Source organism: Tenrec ecaudatus, chromosome 11 (genome assembly GCF_050624435.1).
Source record: "Tenrec ecaudatus isolate mTenEca1 chromosome 11, mTenEca1.hap1, whole genome shotgun sequence".
In the NCBI taxonomy this organism is placed as follows: Eukaryota; Metazoa; Chordata; class Mammalia; order Afrosoricida; family Tenrecidae; genus Tenrec; species Tenrec ecaudatus.
The window spans coordinates 64,288,593-64,305,010 of record NC_134540.1 but is presented as its reverse complement, the minus strand read 5'-3'; the positions used below and the strand labels follow the sequence as shown (position 1 = coordinate 64,305,010).

The window sequence follows — 16,418 nt, the reverse complement described above, 5'->3', positions numbered from 1 at the left end:
ACACTCGTGTGTGGGGGGACCGCACCTGAGATATGCCTTTCAGCTGGCAGAGCCCTGGGAGGGAGGGTGGGGGCCTGCGAGGGAGACATGCATGGGTTCCCACTCAGTGCACCTCAAGCACATTCGAGGCCCTTCTGTCAGTGGAGGTTGGTGGTTTGTGTGTTGCTGGGTAGATTCTGGGGGAGCTTCTGGGCTAAGACCTGGAGGAAAGGCCTGGCTATTTCTTCTGAAAATCAGCCACTGATCACAGTCTGAGCCCTGCCCCTGAGAACTGTCCTCTCTGCTAGTGACCCTGGGTGGGCATTCCGCTTCTTGGACTAAGTTGTAACGTGGGCCACCTGCCCTCGCTGGCCGTTGTGGGCAGCTCGAAGAAGCTCTGCGTGCCCCCACAGCCCGGGCCGTGGTGCTCGAGGGCTCCGGGGTTGGCTGCAGCAGTGGGGTCAGTGTGGCCGAGGGGAGTTTCTCAGTGGGTGTGTCCACTTTCTCCCTTAGTGGTGCACTCAGACATTACCCCCGTGTGCTCTGTGGGGGTAGAGTTGAATCGGGGGCTCAGAAAACTTGCTGGCATTGTGGTGCTCTAAAACTCTCTTGGGACATGAATAGGTAGGAAGTTGGAGAGTTACCCTCTTGGAGACCCAAAGGGAGAGCTCGGCCCTGTCCTGTAGCGTTGGCTGGTTTGGGTTTGATCTTCTGCCCTGTCGGCCAGCCTGCTGTGATCCAGGCCCCTCACCAGGGGGCGCACTCTGCCTCCAGGGTTGCCCTCGCTCTCCTGGGAGCACCCTTTGGTCTTAGTTCTTTCCCAGCTGGCGCCCTACATTTCATCCCATGGCAGGTCCCAAGGAGGACTCTCCACCAATCACCACGTGGCCATGAGTGGTGACCAGGGTCCCTCCCTGCCATCAGGTGGCCTCTCCCTGCAAAGCTCCCCCAGCAAAGGGTGCCCCTGAACATGCCCTGCAGAGGCTGTTCCGCCTTCTCTCTCCTTAAGGAAGGCCCTCAGGGCTGGACCAAGCTCACCTTGTCCTGCAGCCCAGTCACTAGCTCTCCAGCCACCTCAGCCTGGAGAGCCACGGCTAGTGGTTGACGCTCTCAGTGGTTGACGCTCTCGGCAGTGAGGGCCATGTCTTTCCCCTGACGGCCAAGGTCCAAAGTCTGAAAAGCACTCATGAAGCCCTCCAGGGAGGTGTGAATACCAGCCTAATTGAGGAGCCTCAATTTAAACTTAACAGCAGATGTCCTCTGAGAAATCCTTTTCATTTAAAGAAATTGTTCCACTTGCCATTAATCCATGCTTTGGTTCAAGTTTTTGTAAGGCCGTAAATGAAATTCCTGGAGACATGGTGACCTGGCAGGGCAGCAACGGTTGTAATGGAAGAGCTGGCTGTGGGAGGCTCACAGCTTCTAGGGCTGCCTGGGGAAGGGCAGGTTAGGGGGCTTCAGCAGGAGCCTTCACAAAGGAGCCTGCTTATCTACGAGAGTTCCTTTTACCGCCAGAAAGGGCCAGGCTGGCGACTGCGTGGGTCACACGTGATTTGTTGACGCTAACTATGAAATGGTTTTCTTGGCCCATTGTCGGAGCCGCCTGAGAGAGATGACACCTCCTCTCGGTCCCTTCGCAGGATAAAGACTCCTCGGCGCCTGTGGACCGCTCCTTTCTAAGCACACTTCCAGGCCAGACGCTCACAGACAAGCTATACAACATCTGGATCCGCCTTCAGAGCCACGTCAACATTGTGTTTGATAGCGAGATGGACAAGCTAATGATGGAGAAGTACCCTGGCATCCGACAGGTGAGCAGCAGGCTGCTTTCCAGTCTCTGGTTGAAGGGCGTCAAAGGAGAAAGGGGCAATCATCCTGGGTCCTTTCAATTGTTTTTGTTTGTTTACTTGTTTCATGTGGATCCCTCCATCCCCAAAAGATCTTGGAGAAGAAGGAGGGCCTGTTCCGGAAGCACATGATGGGGAAGCGCGTGGACTACGCGGCCCGCTCTGTCATCTGCCCAGACATGTACATCAACACCAACGAGATTGGGATTCCCATGGTGCGTGCAGGGGCGTGCCCCCAGAGGGCAGGGCGGGGGATTGCGGCTGACAGTACCTGCTTCTCCTAGGCCAGCCATGTGGATGCGGCTTAACTTGCCAGACAGACACTTAGGAAGATGACCCGCATCTCCCGGCCGAGGGGGGCTGAGTGGAGGGTGTTTTTGGGGAAAGTGCCACTACTGATTAGCGATGTCTGCTTGGGCGGGGAGTGTGAGGGGGCCCATGTTGTGTTTCTCTCCTCGAGGATGTTGAATTTACCAGCCAATGAGACAATAATGACAGTTTACAAGGGGTATAAAAAAAAAGCTGATGCGTAAATGACAACACTTTACGTACTGACCCTCTGTGGACTGGCTCTGCTGGGAGAGGAGACTCGACCTCTTTTCCCTGGAGGGAGTGGGTCTGGGCAGATGGCTCTGCGCCAGGGAAGACGCTGGGTGGCGGGGCCGGTAGCCTCGCTGGAGGGCCTTGCAGGCTCCATCCGCTGCTCAGCATCTTAGGGCAGCATCACGCAGCCTGCCACGTCAGACTTGGGGTCCATAGCCCTGACTCTGCCCGCTCAAATTGTCACCCTCCTTCCTTGTTTCCAGGTGTTTGCCACAAAACTGACCTACCCTCAACCAGTGACCCCGTGGAACGTGCAGGAGCTGAGGCAGGCAGTCATCAACGGCCCCAATGTGCACCCGGGGGCCTCCATGGTGGTCAACGAGGACGGCAGCCGCACCGCCCTGAGCGCCTCCGACCTCAGCCAGCGAGAAGCCGTGGCCAAGCAGCTCCTGACACCTGCCACGGGGGCCCCGAAGCCCCAGGGGACGAAAATTGTGAGTGGAGGGCAGTCTGGGTCGTGGGCTCTGGCAGCCCCTCCTGGCTCCCTCATGTCTGGCGGCCACTGACTGCTGCCCCCGCCACGTCGGCGCGGGAGGGAAGTGAGCTGGCTCCCCACCCATGGGTGTTCTGCAGCTGCCCCCGCTGCACCCAGAGCTCCAGGCGTTAAGACTAGGGGCACTTCCGGGCCATGCAGCACAGTCGGTGCTGGGGCACACCTGGAGCGCTAGAATCACAGCAGGTGAAGGGCTGCCCAAGGGGGGTCCCCAGTCGCTGACAGCAGCTGGCCCCGCTCCCCCGCCCGTTCCCTCTGTGGAGTGGCCCGGTGCCCTGTGACTTCAGCTCTGCCGGGGCTCCTGTGTGTGCCATTTGAGGAGAGCAGCCCCCAAGGAAGCAAGTGCTGGGTGTCGGGTCTCAACGCCGGGGGCTGTGAGAAGGGTCTGGACTTTGCCTGGGCTCAGCCAGCAAGTCCACCGCAGCCTGACCGTGCTGCTGCTGTAGCCAGCCACACCTCAGGGGTGTGGGCTGCTGAGCAGAGCGGAGCCCGCTCTGAGATGGACATTAGGGTGCTGTCCAGAGTCGGGGGGGGGGCATGTGACTGTTAGACCTCTGTCAGACCTGATGACTAACTCGCTGCCCACTGAGATGGATGTTAGGGTGCTGTCCAGAGTTGGGGACGGGGCATGTGACTGTTAGACCTCTGTAAGACCTGATGACTAACTCGCTGCCCGCTGAGATGGACGTTAAGGTACTGTCCAGAGTCGGGGGGGTGGGGCATGTGACTGTTAGACCTCTGTCAGACCTGATGACTAACTCGCTGCCCGCTGAGATGGACGTTAGGGTGCTGTCCAGAGTGGGGGGGGGGGCATGTGACTGTTAGACCTCTGTCAGACCTGATGACTAACTCGCTGCCCGCTGAGATGGATGTTAGGGTGCTGTCCAGAGTCGGGGGGGGGGCATGTGACTGTTAGACCTCTGTCAGACCTCATGACTAACTCGCTGCCCGTTACTGACCCCGGAGCCCGTGAAGGAGGAAGTCAATTAAAGGTCTGCCGCAGCGTGGAGTGCCAGGGAAGGGGGAGGAAGAGGCTGCTCCCAGGGAAGCGTGACTGGAGAGTCAGGGGTGACACTGACCGCCAGGGTACCCATTCCTGATGCAGAAACCCCCTGTCATGGATTCCTTTGACTAAAAACAGCCAAAGCCTAGGCAGAGACACCCTGCCAGTGATACAGGACAGGCTAGTACTGCCCCTGTGGGTTCTGAGACTGGAACTCTACGGGAATGGAAAGCCCCACCTTCCTCCCAAGGAGCGGCTGGTGAATCTCCAAATGCTGACCTTGGCGGTGAGCATGGAGCCCACCGAGTCACCCCTGTGCCACCAGGCCCTCTAGCAGAGACAGGCGGGCGCCGAGTGTGGGTGTGATGGTGCCATCAGGTTGGAGGAGGGGGAGAGCGCTGCGGCCGTGACAGGTTGTTCCATTATTCTCCCGTCCTCGGGGCCCTCTTGGGGGAGAGCGGTCCCGTGGGGGCAGCAGGCATCTGCAGACAGAAGTCACCACCTCAGGTTCACAAGGGCCCCGGCCCATCTCCCTTCCTTGGTGTGGCTGCAGTGGCAACCAGGGGGGTGGGCGGGGCCTCCCGAAGGGAGTGCCTGGGCAGGAGATGGGCCTGGGCCCTGGAGAACCTGGAGAGGTGGCAGGACAGGGAACCATCTCCCGCAGCAGGAGGGATGCGGGGCTCAGGTTAGGGAGCCACCGAAGAGGTCAGGTGTGACGCTAGTGTGTGTGTCCAAACCTTTGTGCACAGAAGGCAAGACAGGTGGGAGGCACAGGGGAGGCAGGAATGTGGGGAACGCAGGGGACCCCAGGCAGCCCAGCCTCAGGAAGTTAGGGGCAGAGAGGCGCAGGACTGTGTGCAGGTTGCCTCCCCCCGGGGCTGTGGGAGGACACTTCAGGCCTGTCCAGACAAAGCCATTCACCAGGAGCCCAGGGGAGCAGCTGGAGCAGAGTGGAAAGAACTGGTTCTCAGCCCTGTCTGTGCTGTGGAAGGGTATGAAAGGAAAACCCCGGGAGATCTAGGGGTTCTGGACATGGGGTTGTGGGGAGGAGGCAAGTGCGGAAAGGGAGTTCCTTCACGGGGCCTCCACTTTCACCTGGACCAGCGTCCCTGCTGGCGGCTCGCACATTCCCAGGAAGGAAATGAGGGAGTCATGAGGTTGGGGTCTCACTGCCGCTTCATACTGTGCTGCCCGCCTCACCTCTCCACGCAGCTGTCACCCGCTCTGCCCAGACAATACCCACCAGCCTTTGCACTGGCCGTGCCTTGCTCGCTGGATGTATTTGCCCTCCTGTGATTACCTGGCTAGCACTGTGCTTCTTCACAGCCATTCCTCTAGAGCCCTGCTCCCAGAATGGGCACCACTGCCCCTGGTGAGCGCTGGTTTATGGACTGTTGTACAAACGTGTTTCATTGCCAGGGGGCGGGAGTGGAGTGATTCTTGTTCTGAAAGGAGGTGGGAACCCCTGCTCTCGGGGGAAGATTGGGAAACTTCATCAAGGACCAAACTCATAGTGACGCTGTAGGACAGAGCAGAACCGCCCCTGTGAGTTTCCAAAGCTGTTACTCTTTACGGGAGTAGAAAGCCTCACCTTTCTCCCAAGGAGCAGCTGGTGGTTTCGAACCGCTGACCTTGCGGTTAGCAGCCCAACACATAACCACTACTCCATCAAGATCACTAGTCTAGGCTTTGCAGAATGACAGCCTCTGTGGCAGCTGCTCAACTCTGTTCTAGTGCTGCCCGAGCAGCCCTCAGGGACGAGGCGTGACTGCGTTCCAAGGTGGCCAACGCCTGCTCCAGGGAGCTGCTTCCTGTCCGCTGACCGGTATGTCCCTGAGTTTTTGCGTCCTGTGACCGGGCCAGTGTGCTCTCCATCCCACTCATTCACTGCACCCAGCAGCTACCTAGCTTTTGTCAGCCTTTGTGAAACCCGTGAGGCATGAATCAATTTTGGTTGGGGCCCTGGGAGAACAGAGTGAGCCTGGAGTCGAGGTGCAGGAGCCTCCGGGGCATGAGGGAAGGCTGGACCCGAGGGCAAAGCCAGGCCTGGGCTGTCTTTCTTATCCAGAATCTCCATACTGCTATGCACACGTGCACCTCTTGGTTCTCAGTAAAGCTGCACACGACTGCCCCGCATGTTCACGTTGCCTCAGCGCCTGGCGAACCCACGTACTGCAAAACAGATGTCCAGACACGCATCATCCTTACGATCAGATCCATAGGTTTTGTTTTGTTTTAAATCATCTTATTGGGGCACGTACAACACTTATCACAATCCATACGTGCATCCACTGTGTCAAGCACATGTGTACTTTTATTGCCCTCATCATTCTCAAAACGTTTGCTTTCTACTTGAGCCCTTAATTATCAGTTCTTCATATTTCCCCTCCCTCCCCACTCCCCCTCCCTTATAAACCCTTGATAATTTATAAATTATTATTTTGTCATATCTTAACACTGACGTCTCCTTTCACCCACTTTTCTATTGTCGGTTCCCCCTTTCCACCCCACTTTCCCTCCACTCTCCCAGTATCACCACTCTCACCACTGGTCCTAAAGGGATCATCCGCTCTGGATTCCCTGTTTCCAGTTCCTATCTGAACCAGTGTACATCCTCTGGTCTAGCCAGATTTTTCAGATAGAACCGGGATCATGATAGTGGGGGTGGTGGTGGCAGGGGTGGGGTGGGGGGAAGCATTTAGGAAATAGAGGAAAGTTATTGCTACACTGTACCCTGACTGGCTCGTCCCCTCCCCAGACCCTTCTGTAAGGGGATGTCCAGTTGCCTACAGATGGGTCTTGGGTCCCCAATCTGCACTCCCCCTCATTCACAATGATTTGAGTTTTTGTTCTTTGATGCCTCATCTATGATCTCTTTGACACCTCGTGATCACACAGGCTGGTGTGCTTCTTCCATGTGGGCTTTGCTGCTTCTCAGCTAGATGGCCGCTTGTTTACTTTCAAGCCTTTAAGACCCTAGAGACTATATCTTTTGATAGCCGGACTCCATCAGCTTTCTTCACCACATTTGCTTATGCACCCCGCTTTGTCTTCAGTGATCGTCATGGAATCCCAGCTTAATAAAACAAAATATTCTTGCATTGAGGGAGTACTTGAGTGGGGTTCCAGTGTCCATCTGCTACCTTATTACTAAACCTATAAATGTATGCACATAGATCTATTTCCCCAACGTCATATATAAATATATTTATATATGTGCGTGCCTTTATTTAAACCTCTAAAAATGCCGTTTGCCCCCTAGCTCTTTCCTCTATTTCCTTTTACTTTCCTCGTCCCACTATCATGCTCAGGCTGCATTTGGGTTTTAGTAATTCCTCTCGGTTTGGATGTGAAGGTGATCTGTCTGCGACATCTGTCACCCCATTGATCGCCAGGGTGCGTTGGGCTGATCTGGCTGGCTAGGCGGTGTCCCCTTCTTCCCTCACCGCTCCATGTGTGTCCTTCCCAAAGCTGTTTGCTCTGTTGAAGAGGAGGACCTCCCCCAATAGAAGGAGGACTCTCCTTAGGTCGAGGGTGTATGAGTACCTGCACTCCCCTGCTAGAACCTCCAAACAAGTCTCAAGATCCATAGGTTTTTAACCAGCATGTTTTGGGAAGGAGGTGGCCAGGCCTTTCTGTGGAGCCTGCCCTGGTCTGGGAGCTCCACTGAAGCCAGACTGCAATGTCAGGAGCGGAGCTTCCAGTGGTACAGCCATCCACCCGCCAGCGCAGGCCTAGCAGCCAGCAGATGTGTGATGTTTACAAGTAACGAAGTGGACGTGTGCTTTCCCTCTGGATAGTTTTAAAGATTGTGGTGATTGCACCCCACATAGATCAGGGGACTTGAGAGAGGAAGGGGGAGAGTGTTGAGGGGCAGGTCAGGATCCTCCGCAGTTAGCTGAGGAGGGAAAGGGATGGCCACCTCGGCCTCTTCCCCTGGGCCCAGGGAGTGAAGGCGACAGCCAGCACCGTGTCCCCTCCTGCCCAGCAGTCTGCCACAGCTGGACACTGGGGCATGCTGCTGTTCCCGGCAGTGTTTGTTTAGACTGACTAGGGAGAGGAAGGGGCTGTGGGGCTTGTTTGGGTTGGCCAGCACCCACCAGCCTGCCCCGTGTGACCCCCAGCGGTGGAGAGTTTGCTTATGCGGAGCCGAGAATGTCTTACATTTGCCAGGCAACCGGTTTGGGGTCTGTGCCCTTCCTCCCTTGAGAGGCTAAAGAAATATGACCTTGAAGGTCACCTTTCACTGCATGACGTACAGTGGCCAGCGCCCTGGGCAGATGCTCATGGGAACCCCGCGAGGTCGGCGCTCCCGCAGACGTGGGCCTTGGGGGAGGGGAAGGCCACTATTCCTCTCAGAGAGGCCTCTATGCTGGGTGATCTTAGGGCCGTGGCTACGGTTGGGGGAGAGGGTGTTGTTGTTAAAAGCAAGCGGCGTTTGTGGGAACACAGCCACGCACAGGGCTGGGGAGAGTGGCACGCGCACTGTAACCCTCTGGTCTGTCTATCGCCAACTGCCAGATGCAGCTTGGACATTGTGGACAGCAGGGAAGAAGCTAGGCTTAGAGAGGCCTGTGTTTTTCCCACCCCGGTGGAATTTAGGGGGCATGGGGTGGGCTGGGAGATCACCTAGTCTCCATAATGCCTGGGGCGGCGCTTACTCCCATGTCCCTGTATTTAAAGTACCCCCTCTGCCCCTTATGTAGGCATCCCAGTAGCTGCCAGTGCTCCAAGTCCTCTACAGTCAGCTTCTGAAAGGAGGACGCTGTGGATTTTTGAGAGCTGAATTTTATTTTCCTTCAGTTAGTCTGGTGCCCGCCCCAAAATGAGCATATCATGTATGCCATTTTTTAAAAAATGATTTTTTCAAAAGTACTGCCTGTCCATTTCTGAAAGGAATAGTACTGAGATATCTCTGCTCCCATAAAGACTCACAGCCTTGGAAACCCGATATGGCAGACATTCTCAACCTGGGGGGCCAACAACCCTCTCACAGGGGTCGCCCGATTCATGACAGTAGAAAGTGACGGTGATGAAGTAGCAGTGAAAGTAATGTTATGGTTGGGGTCACCACCACGTGAAGGACTGTGTGACAGGGCATGACTCAGGTTGAGCACCACTGCTAAGGGCCCGCCGTGAGTGGGAACAGACCCGGCGGGAGGGAGGCCTTGTGAGTTTTAGAGACATGAACGTGAGGGTGACCACCTGCCCTTAGGAACCCTCCTCCAGGCGAGGGGGGTCAAGAGGCTACTGTAAACTCTAGAAACGACTGAAACAGAACGATCAAATCTACAACTGTTGTGCCTCCCGGCTACCGCCGCCCACTCCCACCCGCTGGCCCTCCGCTGAGAGCCCTGGTGCTGCGGTGGTCACAGGCTGGGCGGCTGGCAGCATGGTCAGCAGTTGGAAAGCGCCAGCACTCTTGGGGAAAAAGGCGGGACTTTCTACTTCCCCAATGAGTTCCAGCCTGGGAAGCCCACAGGGGCAGTGTCTCCTCTGCCACTGGCAGTCGCAGTTAACCCTTCTCTGAATAATCCGTCCCGAGCTCTTCCGTCTCCAGGGTGACAAGACTGCAGATTGAGCACCCTTACAGGACTCAAACTGTGTTCCTTCGAAATGTTCTCTGAGTTTCAGAAAGTCCAGTGTGAGGGGCAGGAGCAGGGTTCCCAGGGACCCTCTAAGGATAGCTGTCACTAAAGAGTGAGTGTAGGTAGGTGCCTTAGTGTGATGGGGGAAAATTCCTTGCAAAATGTCCTGGCCTTTTTCTCACCGATTCAGTTTTCCGTTTTCTTTAAAACTTCTTCCTGACAAGTCCCCCTCGATGACCCTGAGTTCCCCAGAAGTTCTGGCAAGATGATCTCTTTGGAACCCAACGAAGCTGCTGCTGTGATATTGTGAGCCGGCCTCTCTGCCTGGAATTTCCCTGGCTCGTCACAAGTCACTCATTTCAATTAGACCTGGCGTCCTCTGCCCTACTGGTAAATCCCTGGTCAGCATTCCTTCCCGAATATCGTGCTCCTTAACTTCCACCTTGCTGACAAAACTGGTGGAAAAGCCAGCTCTGGGCTGGCTGATCTTGGCACGGCACTTTGGGCGCCCATCGAGTGAAAGCTCCTAAAGCCAAGAGTCTGGCTGCAAGTTGGTAATGCCGGGTCCCGTGAGGTCCAGCTTCGGCACTCATTTCATGAGCGGCTCGTTCCGCACTTTCTAGATTCCAGCCACCGTGTCTTCAGCAGTGTGGAGGCTGACGGTCTTCCCTCTTGGGGCTCACCTGTAAGGGCTTTCCAACCTTCCCTCAAACGCCTGACCCGCCCACAGTGCAGTTTATGCGAGGCAGCAGTGCCAGGCGTGTGTCGCAAAGCTGTGATAATTGGAAGGCATCCACTTGACTCTCGTTCAGAATTGGGCCTTGACCTCACTCCGGTTTTTTCCCAGGGCATACAAAAGATGTTGTTGTTCTTTTAAGGCACTGTAGTGAGCCGAAGTAACAAGTGGGTTACTGAGAGAACTTGTCTGCAGCCGTCCGCTGGTCACTGAGATGCAGCACGTTCAGCACGGGTGAAGGGGAAGCCTGCAGTACCTTTTTGGCTTGCCCTGGTCCGAGCAGCTGAGGGAGGACCGCGGTGAGCCTGCTCCCTGGTGGACAAGCACACACACAGGGTTAGGTGTGCTCTTTTTAATGCCCGCAGTGGGCCTCCTCTGGGCACCTAGCTCATTGTTCTTACTGTCATCAATGGGTGCCCTTACTTAGGGGCTACTGTCGGCTTAGCTCCACCGTCTTGCAGCCTTGTGTAATATTTTATAGTAGGATAGACTGTGGCTTAGGCAACCATGTCCCTTCTTTTGGGCAGTCGAGTTATTTCTGCTTTCTGCCATATTACTCTGCGGCGATGCTGTTTTCAGAAGTACCAAAGGGAACTGTGCTTAAAATGTTTTACTAGCTACTGCCAGATGGCTTTCCCAGGCAATTTTACACTTCTGATTAATTTTTCAAGGGCAGCGAAATGCTTGCCGAGGGCAGAGACCTGGGGAGTCAAGAGCCCTGTGTTCGAATCCTGCCTCCGGTGTATGAGATTGGGTTTGTTGCATACAAAACTTGGTGTCATCTTTAGAATCACCCGTAGGTGACCATGTGGGAGTTTTGGGGAATTCAGGAGCTTGGCCAACTCTTGCTTTTCGTGGTTTTCGGGACGTGTGTGTGTGTCCTATAGGTTACAGGTGTAGTCTTCAGAAGAAGTGTTTATTTCTCCAAATTCTCTAAGGCAGTGGTTCTCAACCTTCCTAATGCCGCGACCCTTTAATGCAGTTCCTCATGTTGTGGTGACCCCCTCCAGCCATAAAATTATTTTCATTGCTACTTCATCACTGTCACTTTGCTACTGTTATGAATCGGGCGACCCCTGTGAAAGGGGTCTCGACCTATAGGTTGAGAACTGCTGCTCTAAGGCCTCGAGGACCCCCGACAGGCTGTGCATCTCTGAACAGAACAGATCCCAGGACCAGAAATTGCTGCCTATTGGTCCGTTGCTCAGACCTGTGAGCCCAGAGCGGGAGCCAGGGCAGCTCCAGGAGGCCCAGGAGCTTTCCCCCAGGATTCGGGAATGACAAGGGTTTTGCCCCAGATGGAAATGGCCCCCTTTAATTTAATAGCGCTTGAGGCAGACAGGAACCGGCAAGCTGAGGTGAGCCCCCAGGAGTGGTGTTGCTGGCCGCGTGCATGCTGGTCCCCCAGCCTGTCCTCCACTCTCCTGCCGCAGGTGTGCCGGCACGTGAAGAACGGGGACATTCTCCTCCTGAACCGGCAGCCCACCCTGCACAGGCCCTCCATCCAGGCCCACCACGCCCGGATCCTGCCCGAAGAGAAAGTCTTACGGCTCCATTATGCCAACTGCAAGGCCTATAATGCCGACTTTGACGGAGACGAGATGAACGCCCACTTTCCGCAGAGTGAGCTGGGTCGGGCGGAGGCCTGCATCCTGGCTTGCACCGATCAGCAGTATCTGGTTCCCAAGGTAGGTCTTGATCCGCTGGTCCTCGCTTCCAGACCTTTTCATGTCAGATCTGGACCCTGGCCACACGGGGCCTAAGGCTGACCCCGGGGCAGGGCAGTGTGGACACGGGGACGGGGCTTCTCTCAGGTAGGGACTCCAACCCTGTCGTCGTTCAGCGGCCGGGAAACAGACAGAAACACTGATCTCCAGCCCCCAGAGCCAAGGTGAATAGCATGGGAGTGGGGTATCCCTCCCAGACCTGCCCTGGATCCTCTTTCTCTGATTCTCGGCTGTGGGGCCTCGCTGTGAGCCCACTGTGCGCCCCTTGCCTGCGCGCAAGGGCCTAAGAGTCGTGGGTCGGAACACTTAGGAAAGCGTAGTAATACACAGGTCAGTATGCTTTCATCAGTAAACAAGTCCCTAAAAAGTAAAGACTTCAGGTCCTTGTTTTACATGTGAGTGTATATATATTTTTTATCTTGGAAGTTCTGTTTATTGAAGTTGGAAAATGTTAAAATGGGGGTGGGGGAGGTAAAAACTTTTCTGGGAGATGGCCTAATAGGTCACTCCCGTCGCTTTCAGTCAGTTCCTCGTGTCAGAGGTGCAGCGCTGATCTGTGGCAGGCTTCGCCTAGTCCTCCGAGCATCACGGTGCGTCTCCTGAAGGTGGTTATACAAGTGCAGGTGTCTCTGTTCAAGCTGCGAAGGCCATTTTAAAAATCTGTCGTTTAATATGCCTTTGGTTTCGCTAAGTACTTATTTCTGTTTCATTCCTCTTTGTATTCCTTCTCCATTTCCTGGGTCGTTCCCCCACCAATTAATCATAGTACTAGAATAAAGTACTTTTTTTGGTGGGGGGAGGGTTGGTTTTATACTTTCAGGAGAGTTTCTTGTGGTCTCTTAATTAAAACATTAGGCAAATGAAATTTTGTTTTCTTTTCCAAGAAAACTGGAATTTTTCATTTATTTTTTATGTTAAGTATTAATTTCCTGCATCTGTTGTTTTTATTAAGGGTGGAGACGTTCTCTAACCAAGAATTCTAGTCTCAGAGGAATAGTCACTCAGGACACCCCCCCCCCCCCGAAGACACTCCTTGGTGATGTTGTTTTGTTGTGATGCTCAGTGGAGGAGGGCGCTGGACCGTTTTCTGGGCTTTTGATTGAGCCACAGTTTTTCCTCCTAAACAGACTACAGGAAACCCAGACTTCCATAAGCAGACTGTTAGGGGTCCCCTTAGTCAGCATTTCTACCTAGGATTTATGATTACTGCACTCAAAGCAGTTTAGCTATTAAAGTAATTTTCTAGTCATGGAAAAATCTGGACCGAGAACACAGAAGGCACGGAATCATATCACATAACTTGTAATTCTGTCCTTTAAAGGAAGAAAACAGAAAGAAAATTATCAGCCACTAACGACTCTGGGATGAGTCAAATGCATCATACTGGTTTGGGGTTTTTCCCTCCGAGCAGAATACTACCCTGTGTGTGCAGCAAGATGATGAGGGCGATCCTTCATTCATGTCACGGGCTCTGGGCCGTCGGCACATGTGCACCATAGTGCCTGGCCTCTCGGGCACCTTTTCGCCCCGTCAGAAGTCATCGCCCTGGCGTTTACGTCGACCTGCCGCCAGAGCGCGTAGACCGTGGACCAGCATCCTTTTCAGCCTCTGAATTGGTCGAGGTGGTTGGTTCCTGGAGCTCCTCCCTGGCTGCGCTGTGCGTTCCTTTAGCTTCAGGAAGCGTGGCCGTCATGTTGGAGAGTGTTTAGCAAACAGTCGGACGGGACAGGTTTTCCGCTCCGAGGCTCGGAGCTCTCTCACGTTCCTGTAAATGTTGAACAGTTCACAAACGCGGCTTCTTGAAGACTGTCCGTGGGCACTTGCTATTTTTACTCCCGTGTGTCTTAGGTTGCCATGAGCACAGACCCAACAGATAAGGTGCAGGAGCCCGGGATCAGACTGGCTGGGACCAGCGTGGCCGGCCGTGGGGCAGGCGCTCGTGCCAGCCTGTGGGGGACAGCAGCCTTCGCGAGGGCCTCCCTGGACCCGGGCTGCAGCGTGGAGAGGTCCTCGGAGCAGACATTCTTTCCTTTCTTCAGGCACCCGCGTGAAGCTCCTCTAGGACCTGAGCCTGAGCTCCCTGGCTGCTGACACTTGGCCTCCGGGAGGCCTTCCTGACTGTCCCCTTCCCCCCCCACCTCCCCGCAAGCTTACCTTATGGCTTGGCCTCCTGTTTCCCTCCATGGTGTTTAAAACACTGCGATGCCGCATTTATCCAAACACCTGGGTACTGTCCAGCTCGTCCCCGTCACAAAAGCCCTTGGTCTGCTTGGAGCAGGCTGAGAGTCTAGCCCAGGGTCTAGGCATACAGTAGGCTCTCCACAAATATTTATTGAATGGATGACTGATTTACGGGAGGACCGGGCCAGAAATGTGTGAAAAATACTAAAGCATGAAACCAAAGTATAAAAACAAGAAGTCAGGACTAACAGCAGCCAGACTACATTGATGCGTAAATGCCAAAAATATGCTGGAGTAACTAGAACCAGATGGGATTAAGCAGAGCCGGGACTGGATACATTTGAAGCCGTTTGAGCACAGAGGGACAGAGAGCAAATGAAAGCCAGGAAAGCTGGTGGCGAATCCCCTGGTCGTGTGCTGCGGGGGACTGTTGGCTCTCAAGGCGAGAGGCTCCGGCCAGGTCTTAGTGAAGGCAGGCAGTGGGCCAGGACAATCTGGACACAGGACCGAGGGGCTCTGCTTGGAAGGCAGGCTCCAAAGAGATGACTTGGGCTTGACTTACACTTGACCTTTGTTCTTTGGTCTGTTTGGGTCTGCAGGATGGCCAGCCGCTGGCAGGCTTGATCCAGGATCACATGGTGTCGGGTGCAAGCATGACCACTCGGGGCTGTTTCTTCACCCGGGAGCAGTACATGGAGCTGGTGTACCGAGGACTCACAGACAAAGTGGGGCGGGTGAAGACCGCCCCCCCTGCCATCCTGAAGCCCCGTCCCCTCTGGACAGGAAAGCAGGTAATTGGAAGAAAACCACCAGTGTGGGAGGGGAAACAAGAAACAAGCCAATCAAGTACGAGGTTCATTCCCACGAGAGCCCAGGCCAGAGACAGAGGAGAGCCTAAGCAGGCAACAGCCTGGCGTTGCCTCTTTTTGGGGTGTCTGGGTCTGAACTCAAGGTTTCAAGGGAGTGTCCACTCAGTGGAGGAGGGCACATTCTTTCTGTCCTTGGCCTCGATCTTAGGCTTGATGTCCTCGTCGTCATGAACGTGGCGGTGGTAGGCAGAGAGGCTGGTGGTTGTGGACGTGATCTCTGTTGGCAGCTCCCAAACCGTTGGCTGAGTGGCTTAGAGATGATGCCTTAGGTAATCGTCGTAGCCGATCTGCAGTGCAGGGACCATTGTTTTAATTTCCAGGTAGCAGAAGAGAATGCCAAGGCTGAGAAATCCTACCCAAGGGACAGGCGCTAAATGAAGACACCACACCACATTTTCCTTCCTCTCAGAGTAACACAGGATAGGATGATTAGGGTCAGCATGAAAGACAGGGAAAATGTGCTCACTTGAGAATCAGCCGGAACCTCCCCTGTCAGTCTAAGGCTCCTTGGTTAAAGAGCTTTTGTTTTGCAGTCGTGGGACTTCACGGGGCTTTCGTGGTTAGACCAACCTTGTATTCCTGAGAATGAGTCAGCTTTGCTTGGTCATGTGTTACTGTCCTGTCTATCTCATAGGATTCTTTATTGAGATTGAATAAGGAGTATGTTAGACAGGGTTCTCTAGAGAAACAAAACCAGACCGCAATTAATTTTATATATATTTATATAAATAGATAACATAAGAAATAAACAGTTAATTAAATTATAAAGCAGTTCGAATGGCTCAGTGCAACTCACTCCCATGAGACAGTTGTGAGACACTAGCAGTCCTTCAAGTCTTGAGGTCCACTGAATAGTCCTATAGAGCAATTCAGGCTATCCGGGCACAGGCAGCAAACAGCAAGGCAGGTCACCAACAGTCAGCCAGATGACAGGGTCTGCCAGTCCCCAGCTCAAGAGATGTAAGTTCCAATGGTGTGGCAAAGCAGGTCTTGAAGGAACCTCAAATTACAGCGACATAGTCCACGGGTTAGGCGTCCCACAGGTAGCGTAGCTTGCAAATGGAGGCACAGAACAAGCAAGGCAGCCACACAATGGTCCGATCAGCAAAGAGCGAGAGACAAGAGAGGTGAGGCTCGCTGAGCCATTTATCTCTCCGCCCTTCAATTAGTCCCACGTGTTCATTGGCCAGGCTGGCACAATAAACGTTAATGATCTCAAGGAGTAAGAAGTCCAGTGATACAGAAAGCGAAGAGCTGCCCCATCGGGTGTCTGAAGCTGTAAGTCTTGATGATGCAAATGCCACAACTCGACCCCTACTCCTATGAGTCCACATTACAGGACAGGTTGGAGCTCCTGGGCGGGCTTCTGAGACTTAAACTCTTTAAAAAAAC

At 54.4% G+C, this 16,418-nt stretch overlaps 1 protein-coding gene across 1 annotated transcript in view; it reads left to right on the top strand.

The window, feature by feature from the left end:
- Window positions 1-16,418, top strand: part of POLR1A (RNA polymerase I subunit A) — a 62,401-nt gene that overhangs the window by 17,882 nt on the left and 28,101 nt on the right. The window contains exons 10-14 of the mRNA XM_075563096.1: window positions 1,620-1,790; window positions 1,919-2,041; window positions 2,633-2,863; window positions 11,683-11,937; window positions 14,757-14,948. Coding sequence (XP_075419211.1) covers window positions 1,620-1,790; window positions 1,919-2,041; window positions 2,633-2,863; window positions 11,683-11,937; window positions 14,757-14,948 — 972 coding nt within the window. The remainder of the gene's footprint in view (window positions 1-1,619; window positions 1,791-1,918; window positions 2,042-2,632; window positions 2,864-11,682; window positions 11,938-14,756; window positions 14,949-16,418) is intronic.